Below are 19,242 nucleotides of genomic sequence, written 5' to 3'. Positions count from 1 at the left end.
TTTATAATATTTAGTGAAATGATATTAATTAAGTGTTCTTCAATTCTTTTCAGTACCACCAAAATCTTTCCCCCGAGAAGAGCTGTCTGTATGCATACCAATATTATTCGCGTGTATAGAAGACCGAGCCGCGGACGTCCGGAAGGCGGCCGCAGAGTGTGTACTACCCTTTATGTTGCACCTCGGATACGACGCCATGCACAAACAAGTAGATAAACTCAAGGTAATTTGTCTTAGTGGTTTTTAGAGTTGAGTTAAAGATTGTGCTAAGCATAGATGGCGCTAGTTCCATAGGAAATTAGTAATTTAATGTTATAAATTCACTAATAAAATGAAGGAAATATATAAATTCTCAAGAGTTTAAAAACGCTATCTTTACAAACAGACATCGCATGGACATAGTAGCAATTTTTTAACATAGTCGGAATTATAGTGAAAAAATTATTGGTAGGTATTAGTTAATGTTAATGTTTATTTATTTAGAAGCCATGTATATAATCGTGAATATATTGTAATTCCATATAAAATTAGTCTTAATATCTTTATTTTACTTTGTTGCTATTGAATTGATAGCAATAAAAGTGCATCCTGTAGTATCAAAGTTTTTTTTTATAGCCGGGATCGAAATCAGTTGTCCAAGCGGCACTAGAAAAAGCCAGGCCCAACTTGCCAGTACAACCTTTACCAACGAAGGAAAAGGGGAAGAGTGACCCACGGGCAGTGAAATCCGCTGGCGCTAAGAAAGAAGCTGAGAAGAAAGGGACTCTTACCAAGGCCAAGGTAAGAAAGTAAAAAAATTCAACCGCCGTTCCACAACTGAGCGTTTATTTAAGGAGTTTTTGCCACGCACCACTTTGTGGAACCAGCTGCCCAATGAAGTATTACCGACTTAGGGTCTATCAAGAAAAGAGTGTACCAATTCTTAAAAGGCCGGCAACGCACTCGCGAGTCCTCTGGCATTGAGTGTCCATGGGCGGCAGTATCACTTAACATCAGATGAACCTTCTGCCATTTTGGCCCCTGTTCTATAAAAAAATGTCCTGTTAAGACTTTTATCGGTTTTTTTTCTTAGTTTTCGCTTATTCTGGTATAGCCCGAAGCTTTCCTTGTTTTCAATTTGTTCGTCAAATTTCAATATTATTTATTCATATTGGTAACACAATGTACACTTATGAACGTTAAAAGAGAAATATGCTGATATTAAAAGCTTCTAATTTTACATTTACTGCCAAATAAAGGGCGTAGAACGGAAGAGAAGAACTGGCAATAAACTCTCCGCCACTCTTTTTTTTAAGTAAATAAGCCAATAAATTGGAGCCTAAACTATAAAATATTAAACATATCTTATACTTTGCCGTGTTATTGCTTTAATAGCGCCATAGCTTATTAAAATAATTGATATTGATACTACGAGTTTTAAAAACAATGCCTTGATTCGCCAAATTACAATAATTCTATCCGTAGTTTCTTATTTATTTAAATGTATTATTCACTATATTAACCAATTGCAACTTATGAACATGCTGTACATAAGCCATAACCTATAATCAAAAATAAGAAATTAAATTTATTTTTTGTTCTAGAGCACGGCAAAGCCATCGTCGGCATCAAATCGTGGGAAGAAAGAGGAAGACGACTGCACACCGCTTTTACCCAATAATAATGCTAAGAACCAGAGGATTGTTGATGATCAGAAGTTAAAAGGTATGGGCAAGGCTAACCGATGAAAATCTATATTGTGAATTCAGTATTGACAGTGTTTAAATCTAGATAATCTAATCTAGGTTAGTGACTAACCTAAGATTGGCGGTGCATCCTTCAGTTAGTTCTTTCTTTAAATAGGGTTAGGGTTGCTTGTAAGAAATCGCTTGTAAAGAATATTGTTTTTGATGTGTATGTTTTTGAATAAGGTAATAAAGTATTATATAAATAAATAAATATTGAGGAATACGGGACTTATAAAATTAAAAAAATATTTCTCACAAAACTTCGTACATAATAAGTTACAACTATTTATGAATGTAAATAAATAATTGACATTTTTCTCTTAAGGGAAATTATTGTTTATATAGGGAAGGTTAAAACATGTGTCTTGTCTGTACGTGTTTTGGGATAATATATTTTGATAATATGTTCGAAGGAATTTTATTTATTTTTATGTTTTACATAATCATAAATTAATAATAAGAACACTTTATCGCTTCGTAATTGCTTCAGCGACTTGGACTATACATGTCGAGTTTCTTGTTGCGCAACCAACTTCGTCCTAGATTAAAATATCAATATTTATTCATTTACAGTATTGAAATGGAATTTCACGACGCCGAGAGAGGAATTCTTTGACTTATTGAAGGATCAAATGAATAGTGCGGGATTAAATAAGCAACTAATTGCGAATATGTTTCACAACGATTTCAGGTATACATTGTTAAAATATACAGTTTTGAACATTACATTTAAAATTTAAGTACATATGTTACACAAAAAATATTCTTTACTTCTACAAATCTTCCCCTATTTAAAATGTTTCTATGCCATTGAACAATAATAGTGAGTTTCAAATATATATAAAAAACAACAGAATACAGTCTTTGAAGTTTACTTAGCCCCAAATAAATCAGTCTAATTGTGCATGTAAAGTATCTTTCGTCTCTTTCTTTCTAATTGTTTTGAAGCTTTGATAATAAGAGACAGACTTAGGGTGAAACAGTGCAATGAACTGAAAAAAATAAATTTTTTTAAGTGTGTTTTTAGTTTTTGACACTATTTTCTTTACAGGTATCACTTAAAAGCAATAGAATCTCTCTCTGAAGACCTTCACGAAAATGGATCAGCGCTTACGGCTAATCTGGATTTAGTACTCAAGTGGTTAACACTAAGATTCTTCGACACTAACCCTTCAGTAATTCTCAAGGGCTTAGAGTATATTAGCCAAGTATTTCAGTACCTAATCGATAGTGATTACACAATGGCGGAATATGAGGCAAATTGCTTCATACCATATCTTGTTCTAAAGGTATGTATTTTATACTTACAATAACTGCTTTTCTTTATATAGTATGTAAAGTTTTAATATAATTGTTCAAATATGTTATTTTATATCAATTGATAATTTCAGGTTGGTGACCCTAAGGATACTGTACGTAATGGTGTTAAGGCTCTCTTCAGACAGATTTGCGTCGTTTACTCAGTAACGAAACTGTTTGGCTACTTAATGGAGGGATTGAAGTCTAAAAACGCTAGACAAAGAGCCGGTTAGTATAAATGAAATATATACTAAATTTCGGCCCGAAGGACCAATTTTCACGAACAAAATATTTCGGTTACTCTAAATCGCAATTGTACGTATTGCATGTTTTAAGCGCAGTATAGTTGCTGTCGACTGTTTTGTCTATATGAAGATTTTACATATTGGTCGGCTCAAGACAAGATGATGCGTCTTACCGCCGCCCAACATTGCCAGAAGACACGCAAGTGCGTTGCCGGCCTTTTTAGAATTTACCATCAACACTTCCCATATATTACTTTTCAGAGTGCTTGGAATGCATAAACCATTTACTAGAAACATACGGGTCCACGGTAATGTCTGGGGCCGGTGGAGGTGCGGCCTTAAGGGAAATGGCAAGGCTCATCGGGGACAGAGATAACGCCGTGCGTTCGGCCGCACTTAACTGCGTCACTACTGCCTATTTCCTCGATGGAGAGAAGATTTATAAGACTATTGGACAGGTATTATACTTACTAGACTACTATATAGAATGTTTATTATTAGTACTATATGTAAAGATTTGTCAATGGCATAAATAGAATATTATATTTAGTAAGTTAGTTATAAGCTGTACATCTTTCGAAATAAATGAAAAAACTGAAATATCATTTTATAAATTAATCATAATTAACTGTCTCAATCAAGGAAGGATAATAGAAAATAAAAGATCTGAAAGCTATGTTATATATAATTGTTTGGAAAATGATCGCATAACATTTTCAATAAGTTTTTTTAAAAAAAACAAAATCACTGTTTTATGATCCTTTTTCCATTTAAAGGCAAGTAGGTGATCAGCCACCAGTGCCTGACACACATCAACGGCTTTTTGGGTCTTAAGACATGTCGGTTTCCTCACGATGTTTTCCTTCGCCGTTCGAGCAAATGTTAAATACGCAAAAAAATGAATTTTCTTTAATCTCTGAATTTCGTTATTTGTCAACAATGTGTGACGCAAATTAACATATCGAAATTCGAGTATATCTATTTAGATTTATATATTTAGTATACAAAAATTGTAAAAACATTTTAACTCAACACACTTTCAGATATCCGACAAGGATCTATCACTTCTGGAAGAGCGAATAAAACGCGCGGGTAAAACTCGCAGCGCAGAAGCTCGACGGTCAATGGTGGTACCGCTTTCGGCCTGCGGAAGACCCATAATACAACAAGCACCTGAGGTAAAGAATTCTATACCATCAACCGTATTGGTGAATTTTTTTTTTTATGTAAAACTAATATATGGTCGTGCTTTTAAGTTCAAAAACCGCGAGCACTGCTAAAGAGTTACAGTTTTCATAAGATATTATATATTTATATTTATAATAATTTATATATCTAATATATAAAATTCTTGTGTCACGGGGTTAGTAACCGAACTCCTCCGAAACGGCTCGACCGATTCTCATGAAATTTTGTGTTCGTATTGGGTAGGTCTGAGAATCGAACAACATCTATTTTTCATCCCCCTAAATGTTAAGGGTGGTCCACCCCTAAATTTTTTTATTTATTTTTTTACGATACACCATACAAAAATACATGCAACCCTAAATTTTCACCCCTCTACAATCATCCCTTATGTTTTTTTTGTTAATTATAAACTTTAATTTTTTGGCACAAAAACATGGCAAAACAACGTTTGCCGGGTCAGCTAGTATATATATACATATTTATATATATATAATAATAATTTGTTTTCTGAATTCTTTGTGTAGTATTTTATCATATACTTTATAATGTTTTTTTTTCAAAAGGCAATTGAGGAAGAGATTGCAGTAGAGACAACACCAGGAGATGACTATGAAGATGAAGAACCTGAGGAGCAAGTTCCACCACCAGTCATACAGTAAGACAGATATTTTTTTTTTAATTATAGAGCGGTTACGGAGTGTTAGATAAAAAATGTCGACTATAAGCCGTGTTTGTATGTATGTTCAAAAAAAGTACCACTATATAATCAAATTAAAATAAGCATAAAATGGCCTTTGTCAGTTGATTCAGAGTAATCTGTACTAAAAGATGTTATAGTGTAACCTGTAAATAATCAATAAATTATCTATGTATGTCTATAAACATATATGTATACTGTGCTAGAATTTTTCGACGATAAACACGTAAAAACATTACATTCCTTTAGGCGATTACTGATACGGTACGTCATTGGGACTGCTGTGTCGCCGTCTTATGGTTTTTGGGTGTAAAATTAATTTTCCCTTTTTAAGTTAACGCTTAACAAAGAAATCATAATATATGCAATGCTTTTAATTAAGAATAATATGAAATCGCTTTTTAAGTCTTCAGAATACCATTTAAATGATTTGGTATCCATATTGAAAATGCTTTATCAATATTGCGGACTTGTGTTTGTCCGCTGAAATAAATAATTCACTAAGCCCACTTACTTTTGTAGTCATGAGGAGCCACGCGCGATAACTGGGCCGTTTGGGTTAGACCCAGACTTCATAGCGCGCCTGGACGCGGAAAAGCCGGTTCTACGAAGGCCGGATATTCCGGATATAGATCTGAAGTTCCTCGAGGAGCCTGTGAGAATGGTCACCACTACTTGTGCCCCAAGGTAATAAATAAAATCGCCCTAAAAGTAACTAATTGAGAGAGCGTTCAAGTTTTACGTTACGCAATTTTCTAAGATTCCTGACACACTCACACACCCTCACACACTCCCCACACACACTCCCACACATACCCACACATCCGCACATACCCACACACCCATGTAACGCGCCATGTTATCCACCCAGTCACTCATTTAACCTAAAAAATTGCCATTTATGTGGTGTAAAGTATGGGGAAGTCAATTACGCATAATTCAATCCCCACCCCGCATCGTAACGGTAACTCCAGCAAAAATTCGTTAAGTAATACTAGAAAGCTCCTATGCCTGTTTCTCACAACCATAAATACTACGCTGGGCTTTCGTCTTTACTCTAATGTCTTGAATTAACAAGATATTCCTTTTAATGATATAATAAATTCGCATTTATGTTATTTTCTTTCTTCAAAAACATTACTAAGAATACACCTTTGATTATTCCTGCAAACAAAATTTTACACACAATTACTCGTGTGATTTAAACGCATTTTAATTTTTGTTTTTTAATTCAATGAATTTCTGCAAACTACATTTTACATACAATCACTTATATCACATGATCTAGAACTATATGGAAACAGTACATCTTAATAAAATAAATTTGTTTAAAATCGTGATTGTCAAACAATATTTATTTAAACAATCATTTTAAATACAAAATAATATAAGAAAAGGTCTCAAGGTCAAGAGGTATCATTCTCAATGCTAAAATCTTTAAAAAAAATTTTAGAAGATAAGTGTTTTTAAGGTATATTTCGTAAATTCCAGTTCGGTAGTAGCGATGTCTCCCAGGCCAGTCACGACACATACGTTAGTCTCCACACAGCCTTTGGCCACTGCCGTCGACGACTCGCAGATCGCGAACACCATACACTCCATTGCTAGCCCGGACCTAAACGTAAGGAAACACTTTTAATAATTTGTATTAAAATGTCTCTTTTATAAGAAAAGCTTTCAGAATCATATTTTAATATCTTCAAGGGGTATATAACTTTCTTTCTAAAATAGGCTATTCAACACATGAAAAGAGCGATTCTCAACTGATTTTCTTTCAATCTTTCAATCTTTATTTGCACCTAATCACTGTTATAAAAGTGCAGTTCTTTATCCCAGCAGTTCTTTATCCCAAAAGAGCTTTTTGTAACATTTTTTATGTAAGCGATAAGAACGACTAGTGAAAATGTGTATACCTATACTCTGAATTTTTAATTGCGTAGAGTTCTGACATTTCATAAAGGATGCTACTAAATAAATTATCCATCGAAAAAGGGAAAAAATTGATCCCTATATTGATGGTAATAAAAAATGTTATGCTACGTATTTTTTGCTTTAAAAATGAAAAGGTAAATCTAAATATTTACTTACTAAAGTGACAATAAAAATTAACAAATATTTCAATATCACGAAAATATATCGAATAAATTTTAATTACTTTATTTTATTTCTTTAGCTGGCATCACTGCTTACTAACTCCAGGTTTAGTAAATCTTTTTTTTTTAATTTCATCTTGTGCGTTTTCTACTGTTTGTGATGATAAGGGACGTCATTATGACTCGCCCTAAAGCCACTTTTCATGTGGAGCACCGCACTTATTAAATGGATACATTCACTAACAATTAATAAAATATATCTATAAGTATAAAAATGTACCGGTAAGGTTTGCCATCTCTGAGAAGTCAAAAAATGGTAGCTGTCAGAATTATACGGAATTAAAAGTCAGAGTATATATGTAGTAAATACATATAATGCGCATTAAATTTTCAAGATGTAAGTCTATTTACATAGCCAAATAAACAAGTGTCCTATCTGATATCTTAAACATAATTAAATCACATTATTTTTCAAATAAATTTACCTATAAAATATATACGTTTTGGTATCCGACCATATATATTTTGAGACAACAAAGTATTATAAAGCAATTCTAAACATTATTTCCAGGCTGCATATAGGGCGTTGTCCCTAATATCGTCGGCATTGGAGTCTGGGCGTGGCGCGGCATTTGCCGCTCACGAATCTCGACTCATAACGGCGATCAGTACGCAGTTGAGACGTCTACGTACTACGCCCGCGACAGATAACACGCCCATCGCCTTTAAATGCCTGGCAAGGACACTCACAACGGTAATTACACTTGTTTCTGGATTCTTAAATATTTAAAAAAAGTATATTTTTTATTTAATATACTAATAATAATTTAAGTCAGTTATGTATTTTTGGATATAATATTTTTTAATTATTAAATCATTGTTTCACTAGACAGAAAAACTTAACTTCTAACAAAAACTTTTTTAATACTTGTCATTATTATAACTGTTAAAATTTAAATGAACCGATAACGTCTAAATGTTAATTATAAAATAATGGATTGGTCCTAACAAGTTTTTTTTATTTTTATTGATAAAGATTGCCAACGCTCGGCACTCTGATACATTGGTAAAAACAAACACAAAATACAATTTTGAATGTGATGAGCAATTAGAGGCAAACATGACATTCATTTAGAGCACATACAAAAATCAATCGAAACAATTTTTAAACAAAACAAACATTACAAAAAAGAAACAATTACAAAAAACTAAACCAAAATCGATTTAAAGTGTGAGGGGAGCAACTCTGGATATCCAGACCTAGCTAATTTTAGTTTTTAATACTAATATTAACCAAATTAGTTTTACGAGACATCCGGGTGCGGCATGCAAGTGAACGAAGCGGCCCTGCGGTCGGTGATAAGTGAACTCCTTCTCGTACTGACGGAAGGCACACACGGCGCAGACAGCGATCGCTTCACACGGATACTCAACAACCTGTGCGTGTGTGTGTTGGAACACTCGCCGCATACTGCGTTGCTATGGTAACCATTTTATATTTATTTAATATAGAACGGGGGTTAACGGGCAAAAGGATCGCCTGAATGATATGCAGGTGGGTTGCCGGCTTTTTAAGAATTGGTACGCTCTTTTCTGATTGTGTATTGACATTTTAGACTTGACATTAAAGAAATAGCAGGTACATGGCAGAGAGTGGCACAGTGCAGAGAAATGGCGGTATTTGGAGGTGGCCTTAGCCAAAAAAGGGCACACATACACTAGAAGAGGATTAAAATGCAAATTTATTTAAATATATATAAAATGTATCTGTATAAAGGCTATTATTATTATCACGCTCTTTTCTTAAGTGCAAAAACTGCCTTAAGAAACGCTCAGTTTTGGAACGACGGACTCAAAAATCTTTCAGGCCGCTAGTTAAACGGCGCCGTTTAGTTAAAAGGCTAGGCTGTTAATTGAACGGCTAATTTAGCTAGTTGGCTGCGACATATTATAATAATAATAATAATATATTTATTTTATTTCTCACAAAAACATATACAATAATTGTCATTCTTCTTTGGAGCACTGCTATTGCTTATATGCAGCCTGTGACATGGATTATTATGTATATAATAATCAATGTCACAGGCTGGGGGGTATCCACGTGCTATACAAACAATATAATTAAGATAGTGAGAGAGTTTTTAGTGTTTCACGTTCAGTATATTTCCATTAACATACAAAATATTGCTATTTTCAGTGCTCTGGTGTCACTTCTTCAAGATTCGATAGCAGAATCGGACCCCGCCTATACCCGGTACCAAGAATTACTTCTCAAATGCTTCTGGAAGACTCTGAAAATGATACCATCGTGGGATATCAATTCTATTGATTGCGACACCGTCTTATACAAAATTCATCTCTTCTACAAAACCTTTCCTAATAGTTATTGGAAGAAGAACGCCCAAGTTACCAGTGATACGCCTTATAGGTAGGTGGCAATATCACCATCACATCAGTATCTGGATACGATTCGAAGATCATTTATAGTTGTTTATAGAAAAACCTAGAACTCGTAATAGTTTTAGATACATTTTTTTCCTCCTTTTTTTGGACTAATCTGTAGCTGTTTTTGTTACGTATCAAAATACATTATTTTAATTTTAGATTTGATCGATTATTTGCAAGTTATTTTAACCATTGCTTTTTTAAAGGCAGCATGCAGCAAAGGCATTAATAACACTTTATTCATCATATTGTCAAAACGCCTATTATAATGCATAGTACATCAGTTATCTTATATATAATTGTAGCTAAGTAATCTTAAAAACATATTGACGTAAACAATTCATTCTGTTTTCATGATATTTTTAATTTCTCTTTATGAAAATTTTGACATTTTATAAATATGCAATTTATTTTATAAGTCTTGAAAATTATTGCCGTCTCTACCTATAGCTTACGAACTGAGTGAGACGAGATGTTTTAATGTTTTTTGTATTGTTTACAGGACAGTGAAAACTCTAGTACACTCGCTGGTGAAAACAAAGGGAGCGTCCATAATGAACCATCTCACACAAATACCAGATATTCACGAATCGGATTTGTATCCCTATTTACATAAAATATTGAAGGTATTTTAATACTTTATAAATCCTATATATATTATTAGAAAAAATTATGTAAACACGTTTTGACAAATTTAAAATTATGGCTTCCCTTTTTACTAGTATTAACCTATTTAGATGAGTTCTCAGTTAAAATTTTAGAATTTAAAAAATTAAAATTTTTGAAAATGATAAGTCACAATTATGTTTCTTTAGTTTGGCGATTTGTGTAGTAGAAGTTATCAGCCTTCTGTGCCTGACACACGCCATTGACTATTTGGGTCAAGCCAAGTCGGTTTCTTCACGATAAACTAGTGCGCATCCAAAAAGTCCATTCGAACCTACGAAATAAAAGTTATCTTTAAGCCACACTAGGTTAACAGCAAATTTGTTATTTATTTATTTATTTAACATTAAGTAATCCAACAGCTACTTAACACATATTATTATAGAAAACACAAATACAATACACAAAGCCAAAACAGATTACACAGATTAAACAAAAACAGAAAACAAGCATTAAAAGACAAAGTGACAATTAAAAGAAAACAAAAGAATAAAATTAAAAACTGCAAAATTAAAAAAAAGCAAAAAATAATACTAAGCATTTATTAATATCTACTACTTAAAAAAAAACTACTACTTAAAAAAATCGGAGTCTTCCCGCTTCTCCAAGCACTTCTTCACATCTCTCTTTTTGTGGTAGAAAAGATCAATGTCTTGACAATAGTTGTCATAGTACGACAAAACCCTAAACATTGGAGAATTACGCAGGTAATTCGATTTCGTTGTTGTTGTTTCACAAAGATGTTGTAATAAATTACTCAAAATATGACGTCATTTTCAGCAACAACAAATAAAAATGGAAGACAAAAAGGAGTCGGACGGGAATGGCCTTCAGGGCCTGGGCGTGAATGTGGCCAATAGTGCCCTCACCGCGGGACGACTGCCCAGATCTGTCCACGAGGAGTTGGGGCTTATATTGAAGAGGATCGGCTCCAAGGACACCAATAAGGAGGCATTATCTCAGCTGTACGATTTACGAGTGAGTTTTGATGGCTATATATATATATATATATAACATATAACAGGAGAAAAATAAATGAATGACAACAAAGTATGTAAATGGGTTACTGCTAAGAGAACCCAGATTCCGATATGAGTTAGACGCAATCTATTGTTTGGCATATGTGATGTTTATTAAAATAAATGTATTAATCTTTGTTAAATAGTAATAGTCTATGTAGATTTTACGTTGCCTTTTAACTATTTCTTATGTGACAATTGATAAAAAAAGATGATTGAAATATTTTATTTCTTTAACATTTTATGTTTAGTTTTTATCAGTCACAAGTATAGGGGCCGTTCAATTACTAGTAAGCAAATTGACTGTAATTTATCCTTCCTCTTGTCAGCATAAGTAAGCAAAGCTGTCAAAAAATAGTACGTATACGTAATTATACGTATTAATTTTTTGTAGGAATTCTTGAAACTGCATTTCGTTTTGAAGCATAGACAATGTGCGGGTACTATATATATATATATATATAATATATATAGTTATCACATAGGTGTGTTGTATTACATTTAAAATAATAAAACACTTATTAAATATTTCTAGGAACGTCACCCGGAAGTGGATATTTGGACATTTATGGCCGGCTCATCCTTCTACTTCCGAAATTATGTGGAAAGTGGTTTAGCGGAAGTGGCTGAGCAGCGAAAGATGCGGACGCACAAAATTTACAAGCCAGACTTAAAACCTGAGCACATTGGTAACTTTTAACCTACTTTAAATAACTAAATGTTATCAACTGTCGTAATTTTTTTTGTCAGTTTCCTTAATAAAATTTGTTAGATTTAAATATTTATCAAAATTTTAATCTAGTCTAATTTTAATTTTAATATAACAATACTAAGGATATAATATATAAGCTAAGTGTTGCCCTAGTAGATTCAGCGTGTGACTGTTATTCCCGAGCTAGTAGGTTCGATTCCTGGCTTGAACGGTGAAGGATAATATCGATAGGAAAATGGCTTGCTATAGACCGAAAAATTTGATTTGTCAAAGCAGAGATCACCTTGCCCATTGACAATTGATCATGAAACATTTTAGAGCCATGTTTAAATTTTACAATAATACTAATCTATCTGGTAAAAAAGTGTTTTCTTTAAAAGCTATGTTAATAAAAGACAATACTATAGTCATTATATTTTTTATTTTTATATATAGGTTAAGTATGAACAGTAAGTGTATCTTGGTCGGTCCGGTTACAATCCTTTATTGCATAATTTTTAATCTTCAAAAAAACTTAAAAGAATTCCACGTATAATTATTTAAATAAACTTAAATACTTGTAAAACTTTACAGATGTGACGAACGAAAACGATGAAAAATCACCCAACGACTTCTTGGAAAGGCTTCGAGCACTACAGGTAAACCATTAACAGTTTAGTTTCTTACAAAACTCTGGTAAAAAATTTTGGCGATTGAAGAGATTTTTGCCAATTCTTTTGCATTCTATAATATTGATTTAAATTGGAAATATAAATTGAAGTATTTATTAATTATCATATAATGGGGGGGCTGGGAGGCTTAAGTAGTTTGTATATACGTAAAACACACACATTGAATAACAAACAAATAACCAATTTGGAGTATGTATATCAAAAAAATGATATTTGATTAGAATCTTTTTTTATTTTGTGTATATCTTATTAAATTATGTATAATATAATAATTACAAATTTTCTCTACTTTTAATGTTATACTTCTTTGGTGCGTTAGGGAAAAATTATGAGTAATTTTTTACGATGCGCGCGCACACCGTCACATTAAACCGACACCCTGAAGTTAGCCATAGTCAAAATTTTACATTTTTTTTATTGTTAATGTCGTTTTTTCTACAAACGTAGAATTAGACAAAATTTTTAAATTTTGAAAAGATTTTTTCTATTTTAACATATCTTTTATCTTTGGCACGTCAAGAACAAAAAAATTAATTTCAGATGAAAGCTGGCCTGAAAGTCGAGTCTAGTCCGTCATCTCAGCCTCGTACACCCGTGGGTGACAATCGGGCGTTCGCCGACTCCATCAACGAAAATACGTTACCTCGAACACACAGTATTGACCCACAGTTGGAGGTGAGTCAAAATTACCAATGTTTTTTTAATATAATTTAAATCAAAGTGTTTTATTGACGTTGCGTTGTAGAATTTAAGTTCAAAAACTAAACAGGCACAAAAATTTAAAAAGAGTTCCATATTAAATAATAAATAAGGTTTTTTGGTGTTCCATAAAAACCAGTTATATATATATATGTCACCGGAAAATAACAAGATCCGTAAGTTTATCAATTTACTAGGAAGTTTATAAACTTTCGTAAGATTCTAAACGGGAGATAAATTGTAATATTTTACGTCCACATTTTCGTAAATTGATAAACTTACTGAACTCACTCGTAAAATAATACGTAAGCAGTAACCAAACGCTACGCGCGATCTGATTGGTTGGCGGTCACGTGTCACTTCTCCTTCCTCGCGGCCGCCATTGCTGGCCACGGAACATAAACAAACCGGTTTGCTCGTGCGTTTTTATTAGTTTTGAATGTTGAACTGTGTTGCAACTGTGAAAAATAGCTTTATTTTGTTAAGATTATCTAGCAGTACCCATAATGAGTGACTTACAAGCTGCGGACACCCAAAATGAAGGAGATAGTGTGGTAAATGCTAGAACATTTGTTGACGAAGTAAAATTTAACACAGAGCTAAGAAAGTTTTATAGTGGGCATAACCAAAATAGTAAGAAATCGGAATGGACAGACGAAAAAATTAAAAATGTTATTAAAATGATAGAAAATTATAATAAAGCTAAAGTTTTGGGACGTCGGCCCACAGACAAAGAATACTATCACGCCAAAAAGTATGACGTAATGACTTTTAGTGACGAAAACGTTTTGATATTAAAAAGGAAATCTCAGCAGGATCCAGTGATACAAGTAGTTCCAAGCAGTAAGTACTACCAAACAATCCTTGATGCGCATGTTGCTACAGGTCACGGAAGGCGTGACAAAATTATTTACGACTTGAAAGACAAGTCAAGGTTCCAGTGTTTGACATAAATATTTTTCTTCAATTGTGCAAAACTTGCCTTTCCAAGAAAAGTTTTCCTAAAACTGGGATAGTCGTGAAACCACTAATTACAGATGACTTTAATAGAAGAGGACAGGTAGATCTGGTGGATTTTCAATCATCTCCAGATGGAGAGTACAAATGGATGTTACAGTACCAAGATCATTTGACCAAATTTTGTTTTTTGCGGCCACTCAAAAGCAAAGAAGCGAAAGAAGTAGCAATTGAAATTTTAAAGATATTTTTAGAAGTTGGTTGTCCCTAATATTCTCCAAAGCGACAATGGACGTGAGTTTACGGCATCAATATTCAAAGAAATTGTGAGCTTATGGCCAGCATGCAAAATTGTTAATGGAAGACCTAGATATCCCCAAAGCCAGGGAAGTGTAGAACGTTCAAACCAAGATGTGAAAAATATGATTCGTGCTTGGATGGTGGATAATAATTCCAATCAATGGTCGATAGGTTGTTACTTTGCTCAGTTCCAAAAAAATTCATCATACCATTCTACGATTGGCAGGACACCGTTTAAAGCCCTGTTTGGAGATGATCCAAGATGCGGTCTAACTTCTACATATTTGTCCAAGAATATAATTTCTCAACTTGAAATGGAAGAGGATTTAGAGACGTTTTTAAAATCTGTAAATGACAACGAACATAAGACCGTCAATGACGATGGAAATATAACTTCAGATAAAGAAAACCTTTATAAAACTCTTGATATTGCCACAGAGTCAATTATTACGACAGATAATATTTCTGAAACTGAGCAAGTCAAAGTACTTGTAGTTGACAGTGAAAGCACGGGCGCAAACACAAACAATATTTGGCAAGACCTTGACAACATTGCAAATGGAATTGAGACTCCTCAAAAAATTGTCGAATCAGATACGTTGCTTTGTCACATATGCAACAATGAATCATCTGGGGCTCATACATGTATTAAATGTCAACGTATCACACACGTTATCTGTGGAGAACCAACAGAAAATAATGACGAAGGTTATGGTTCGCAGTTAATATGTAAATTGTGCACAAACGAAATAAACATTTTGAGGGAAAGGAAGGACTCGCACTTAAATTTAAAAAGAGCAGCAGAAAAAATGACAGCACATTCTTCTAAAAAGTTCAAAAATATTGATGTTGGTGCTACTGTATTAGTCGAAGTACCGAGAGTAGATAGGGGGCCTCTAGATAGCAAGAATGTAGTCGGCAAAGTAATAGAGAAAAAGAATGAAATTTACAAAGTTGGCACTTCGTTCGGCATCATTAATGACTGGTTGCCTCGAAACGCTGTCCTTTCAACCCCAGGAGAAATTTTGAATGAAACTCTTCCTGAGGTACAATTTGTACTATTATTCCTACTTATATAAACTTGACTTCCTATTTTTTATGTTCTTTAAGTATGTGTTTTTATTTACAGACTAAGTTACCATTAAGAAAAATATCTGCGATGTCTTCTACATTTGGCGGGCAAGGAATAAAGCAATGCAACTGCAAAAAATATTCTAAGGGACAGTGTTTATCAAATAAGTGCAATTATAAAAAAGCTAATATATTGTGCAATTCAAGGTGCCATAAATCTTTGACTTGTGCCAATAAGTAGATAATTGGTAATAAGTACTTATATAATTTTTACTTATTTTTACTATATGTTTTTTAAGTCATGGTAAGACTGAATTGAATAATTACGAACGAGTTACTAATTATTGAATTATTTAACTACGACTGAGTAGGTGTGTATGACACGGACGAAAAAGCCATAATTATTTTAGTTTTTTTTTTTGCAAAAACTGGTATGTTTTATATTTTTTTGATAATAAATGCCTTTCGTATTACACAATTTCTGTCGTTTTATTTAAATAGAGCAAAGTAGTGTTCATTAGTGTGTTTTATAAGAGTATTTCTGTATTTTAGCAAGTAACTTATTTAACAGTTACTTGCTAAAATACAGGAATACTCTTATTGAAACTGATAATAGAAAACTCAACTCACTACATCCGTGCCAGAGAGGAACCAGGCATTGTTGCTTCCAATTTATAGTTTGTCAAGTCTGATTATTCCAAAGTCTATGGACACAAGCATTGCCACTATGAACATTGACCAATCAGAGAGCAGTGTGTTATTTTACGTATTTCAAAACTCGTATATTTAAAAGAGTTTCTGTGATTGGTCGAACCATATAAAATCTTACGAATAGATATTCGTAAGTTTATAAATTTACCGTATGACGTCGGAAATTGATAAATTTACGAAAATGTGGACGTAAAATATTACAATTTATCTCCCGTTTAGAATCTTACGAAAGTTTATAAACTTCCTAGTAAATTGATAAACTTACGGATCTTGTTATTTTCCGGTGACATATATATACTGTGGTTTATATTAATTCATTATCTGTGACTAGACTTTGTGGAATAAAAGAAATATTAAGAAAAATTCAAGGAATTTATTTCAGAATGAAACTAATAGTTTAAATATTCTATAATGCAAAAAGCTTCAGAAATACGTTGTAATTTCGTTACAGCTAATATGGACATATTCCGACAATTGTCATTAGATAATTTTCATCCGAATCACAGTAAACTTAGATTTATTTGCTGAAATTAAAACATTGATTAATTATTACAAAGTAAATCATACATTGTATATTTCTTTCACAGTTACATTCGACCCAAACAATGCCACAGAGACACGAAGCTTCCGTAGACGCTCTACGACTTAAATTGCAACAAATCAAGAGCTCGTCCAAAAGATAAGGCTCTCTCACTCGCACATACGCATTACGGCATCTATTATCTCACTCATACGTGACTGCGATAGCATGAGCCTCATAACAGGTAACATTTGGGATTGTATCTGTATTGCTTAAGAAATAAAGTAAACTTTACAATGTGTTCCTGTTGTGATGCTTATGGTATACCCACTAATTTCGACATATTAGGTCGTGTTCGCACTGTCATTTGGTCCTTTGATTTGATCACAAAAACTTGTATAATGGTTGTTTTCTACACACATACCAGTATGTTCTAAAATTGTCGGTTGTATTGTAATTAAATCGTTCGTGTATGAATCATAATCTCGGCATTAATCGCGCTTTTAGTTCCTAATGCTGGTCGTACGTCCGTAGTGTACCCTTAGAATAAAGTGACAATATTAGAAAACGTTTTATCAGGGTATTTGAAGTGTAGCTTCAATACGTTAAAATCCTCACCAAATTACAAATTTAAATGTAATTTCCCGGCGTGTTAAGTATTAAATATCTTATATATTAGTATTCAATATCTTATTTCATTATGTTACTATATTTTTTCTTACAATTTGCAACAAAATTTTAATGTTTCCATTGGTGGGGATACATTTTTAATAATGCGCTGTTATTTATGAATTTTGATATGTGTTAACCAGTGTTCTATATTATCTATGTTCTACATTAATCATCAAAATTACTTAATGCTTTAAGTCATTTTAGCTGTTATATATATATATTACAATTGTTGAGTGATTGTGTGACGGTTTTTGTTCTTTACAATAGATTTACACGAGTTTTGTAGTGTGTACCCTACTACTACTATTGTCATTTATCAATTTTAAATTGTATTTAGACATTAATTTCATGATAATTTCATGATCCATTTTAATAACCTATAAACGACGATTATATATACTATCACTAATTAGAGCATGATTTTTGTATGTCAACGTAGTCTTCGTCATATTGAAAATTACGATTGATATAACTTACGACTAGCAGACTGTGTGTATTGTGTAGCGTAGATGAATCTAAAAGATTCTGTAGTTTGTAGCAAATTTTAAATCCATGACATACATACAGTGTGATAGTATTAGTTTATGTTGGACTGTCGAACGAATAAGACTGGCAAGGTTTCACTTCTCCAGTATAGAACTACGAATAAAGCGTACGCACGTATACGTATACGCACGGGAGTACGTACCTATTACATATTCCTTGTTCTAGCTTCTATACTCGGGATTTGAAACGAAATTCTGCGAAATACTCATTTTATCATTTGTAGCAGTCATCGGGTAGATTTGTTAGTAAAATTTAGCTGCGATGAGGCATTATCCATTTCATTATCTACTAAAATCGAACATTCCCAAAGTATTGGCTTATAGTTCTCGTAATAAAAATATTTTACTATATAACATACAAATTCTGTAACATGTCCCCAATTTTAAAATAACAATTTTTCTAGTTATAACGTATTTATGTTTGCCACTATATTATGAGATATTTAAATATGTATTTAATGTTTTCTCACTACTTGTTCTCGTTTTAGGTTACGATTATTATATTATTGACTGAGTTTTCCACTGTCAAATGTTAGTGTTGTATTCTTTTACGTATAAATTATGGCCTATATCTCTCTATAATCCCGATTCAATTTAGCGAAAAGCAATTCTAATCGAGTACCTAATAAATAACATATATAGTGATATTAGTAAATTAATATTACCATTAGTAAAATATTCCAAAATGGTAATTAGACTGTAACCATAATTGGATATAGATAACATTGAGAGCTTTATATTTTCTACAGCAATTAGAAATTCCTTAAAGTGATATATTTTTGCCGTTTTCTCCTTTATATTTAATACGCTTTTTATGAACTAAATAATAATTATTGTGAGCATTTATTTGTTTTATGTAATGTAATAAGATCATGATTTCTGTAATATTTAAATAAATTCATACAACACTAGTCTTTATTTATTCTCTTACCAAATATTTGGCAAGAGTTTGTTTCGGACTACCTAAAGAATTGTACTATTATACAGAGTAGACCATGTTAG

At 32.7% G+C, this 19,242-nt stretch overlaps 1 protein-coding gene across 1 annotated transcript in view; it reads left to right on the top strand.

The window, feature by feature from the left end:
- Window positions 1-18,958, top strand: part of LOC111002916 (protein mini spindles) — a 33,697-nt gene extending 14,739 nt beyond the window's left edge. The window contains exons 18-37 of the mRNA XM_022273205.2: window positions 54-223; window positions 616-780; window positions 1,584-1,704; window positions 2,301-2,418; window positions 2,779-3,016; window positions 3,119-3,254; window positions 3,533-3,729; window positions 4,315-4,449; window positions 5,023-5,114; window positions 5,679-5,843; window positions 6,648-6,777; window positions 7,821-8,003; window positions 8,552-8,733; window positions 9,450-9,680; window positions 10,200-10,323; window positions 11,144-11,341; window positions 11,918-12,071; window positions 12,668-12,732; window positions 13,306-13,440; window positions 17,091-18,958. Coding sequence (XP_022128897.2) covers window positions 54-223; window positions 616-780; window positions 1,584-1,704; window positions 2,301-2,418; window positions 2,779-3,016; window positions 3,119-3,254; window positions 3,533-3,729; window positions 4,315-4,449; window positions 5,023-5,114; window positions 5,679-5,843; window positions 6,648-6,777; window positions 7,821-8,003; window positions 8,552-8,733; window positions 9,450-9,680; window positions 10,200-10,323; window positions 11,144-11,341; window positions 11,918-12,071; window positions 12,668-12,732; window positions 13,306-13,440; window positions 17,091-17,186 — 3,035 coding nt within the window. The 3' untranslated portion in view covers window positions 17,187-18,958. The remainder of the gene's footprint in view (window positions 1-53; window positions 224-615; window positions 781-1,583; window positions 1,705-2,300; window positions 2,419-2,778; window positions 3,017-3,118; window positions 3,255-3,532; window positions 3,730-4,314; window positions 4,450-5,022; window positions 5,115-5,678; window positions 5,844-6,647; window positions 6,778-7,820; window positions 8,004-8,551; window positions 8,734-9,449; window positions 9,681-10,199; window positions 10,324-11,143; window positions 11,342-11,917; window positions 12,072-12,667; window positions 12,733-13,305; window positions 13,441-17,090) is intronic.
- The last annotated feature ends 284 nt before the right edge of the window (window positions 18,959-19,242 follow it).

The sequence above is a fragment of the Pieris rapae genome, chromosome 6, assembly GCF_905147795.1.
Source record: "Pieris rapae chromosome 6, ilPieRapa1.1, whole genome shotgun sequence".
Classification (NCBI taxonomy): domain Eukaryota; kingdom Metazoa; phylum Arthropoda; class Insecta; order Lepidoptera; family Pieridae; genus Pieris; species Pieris rapae.
The sequence above is the reverse complement of the archived record's forward strand: the minus strand, read 5'-3'. Positions and strand labels throughout refer to the sequence as shown.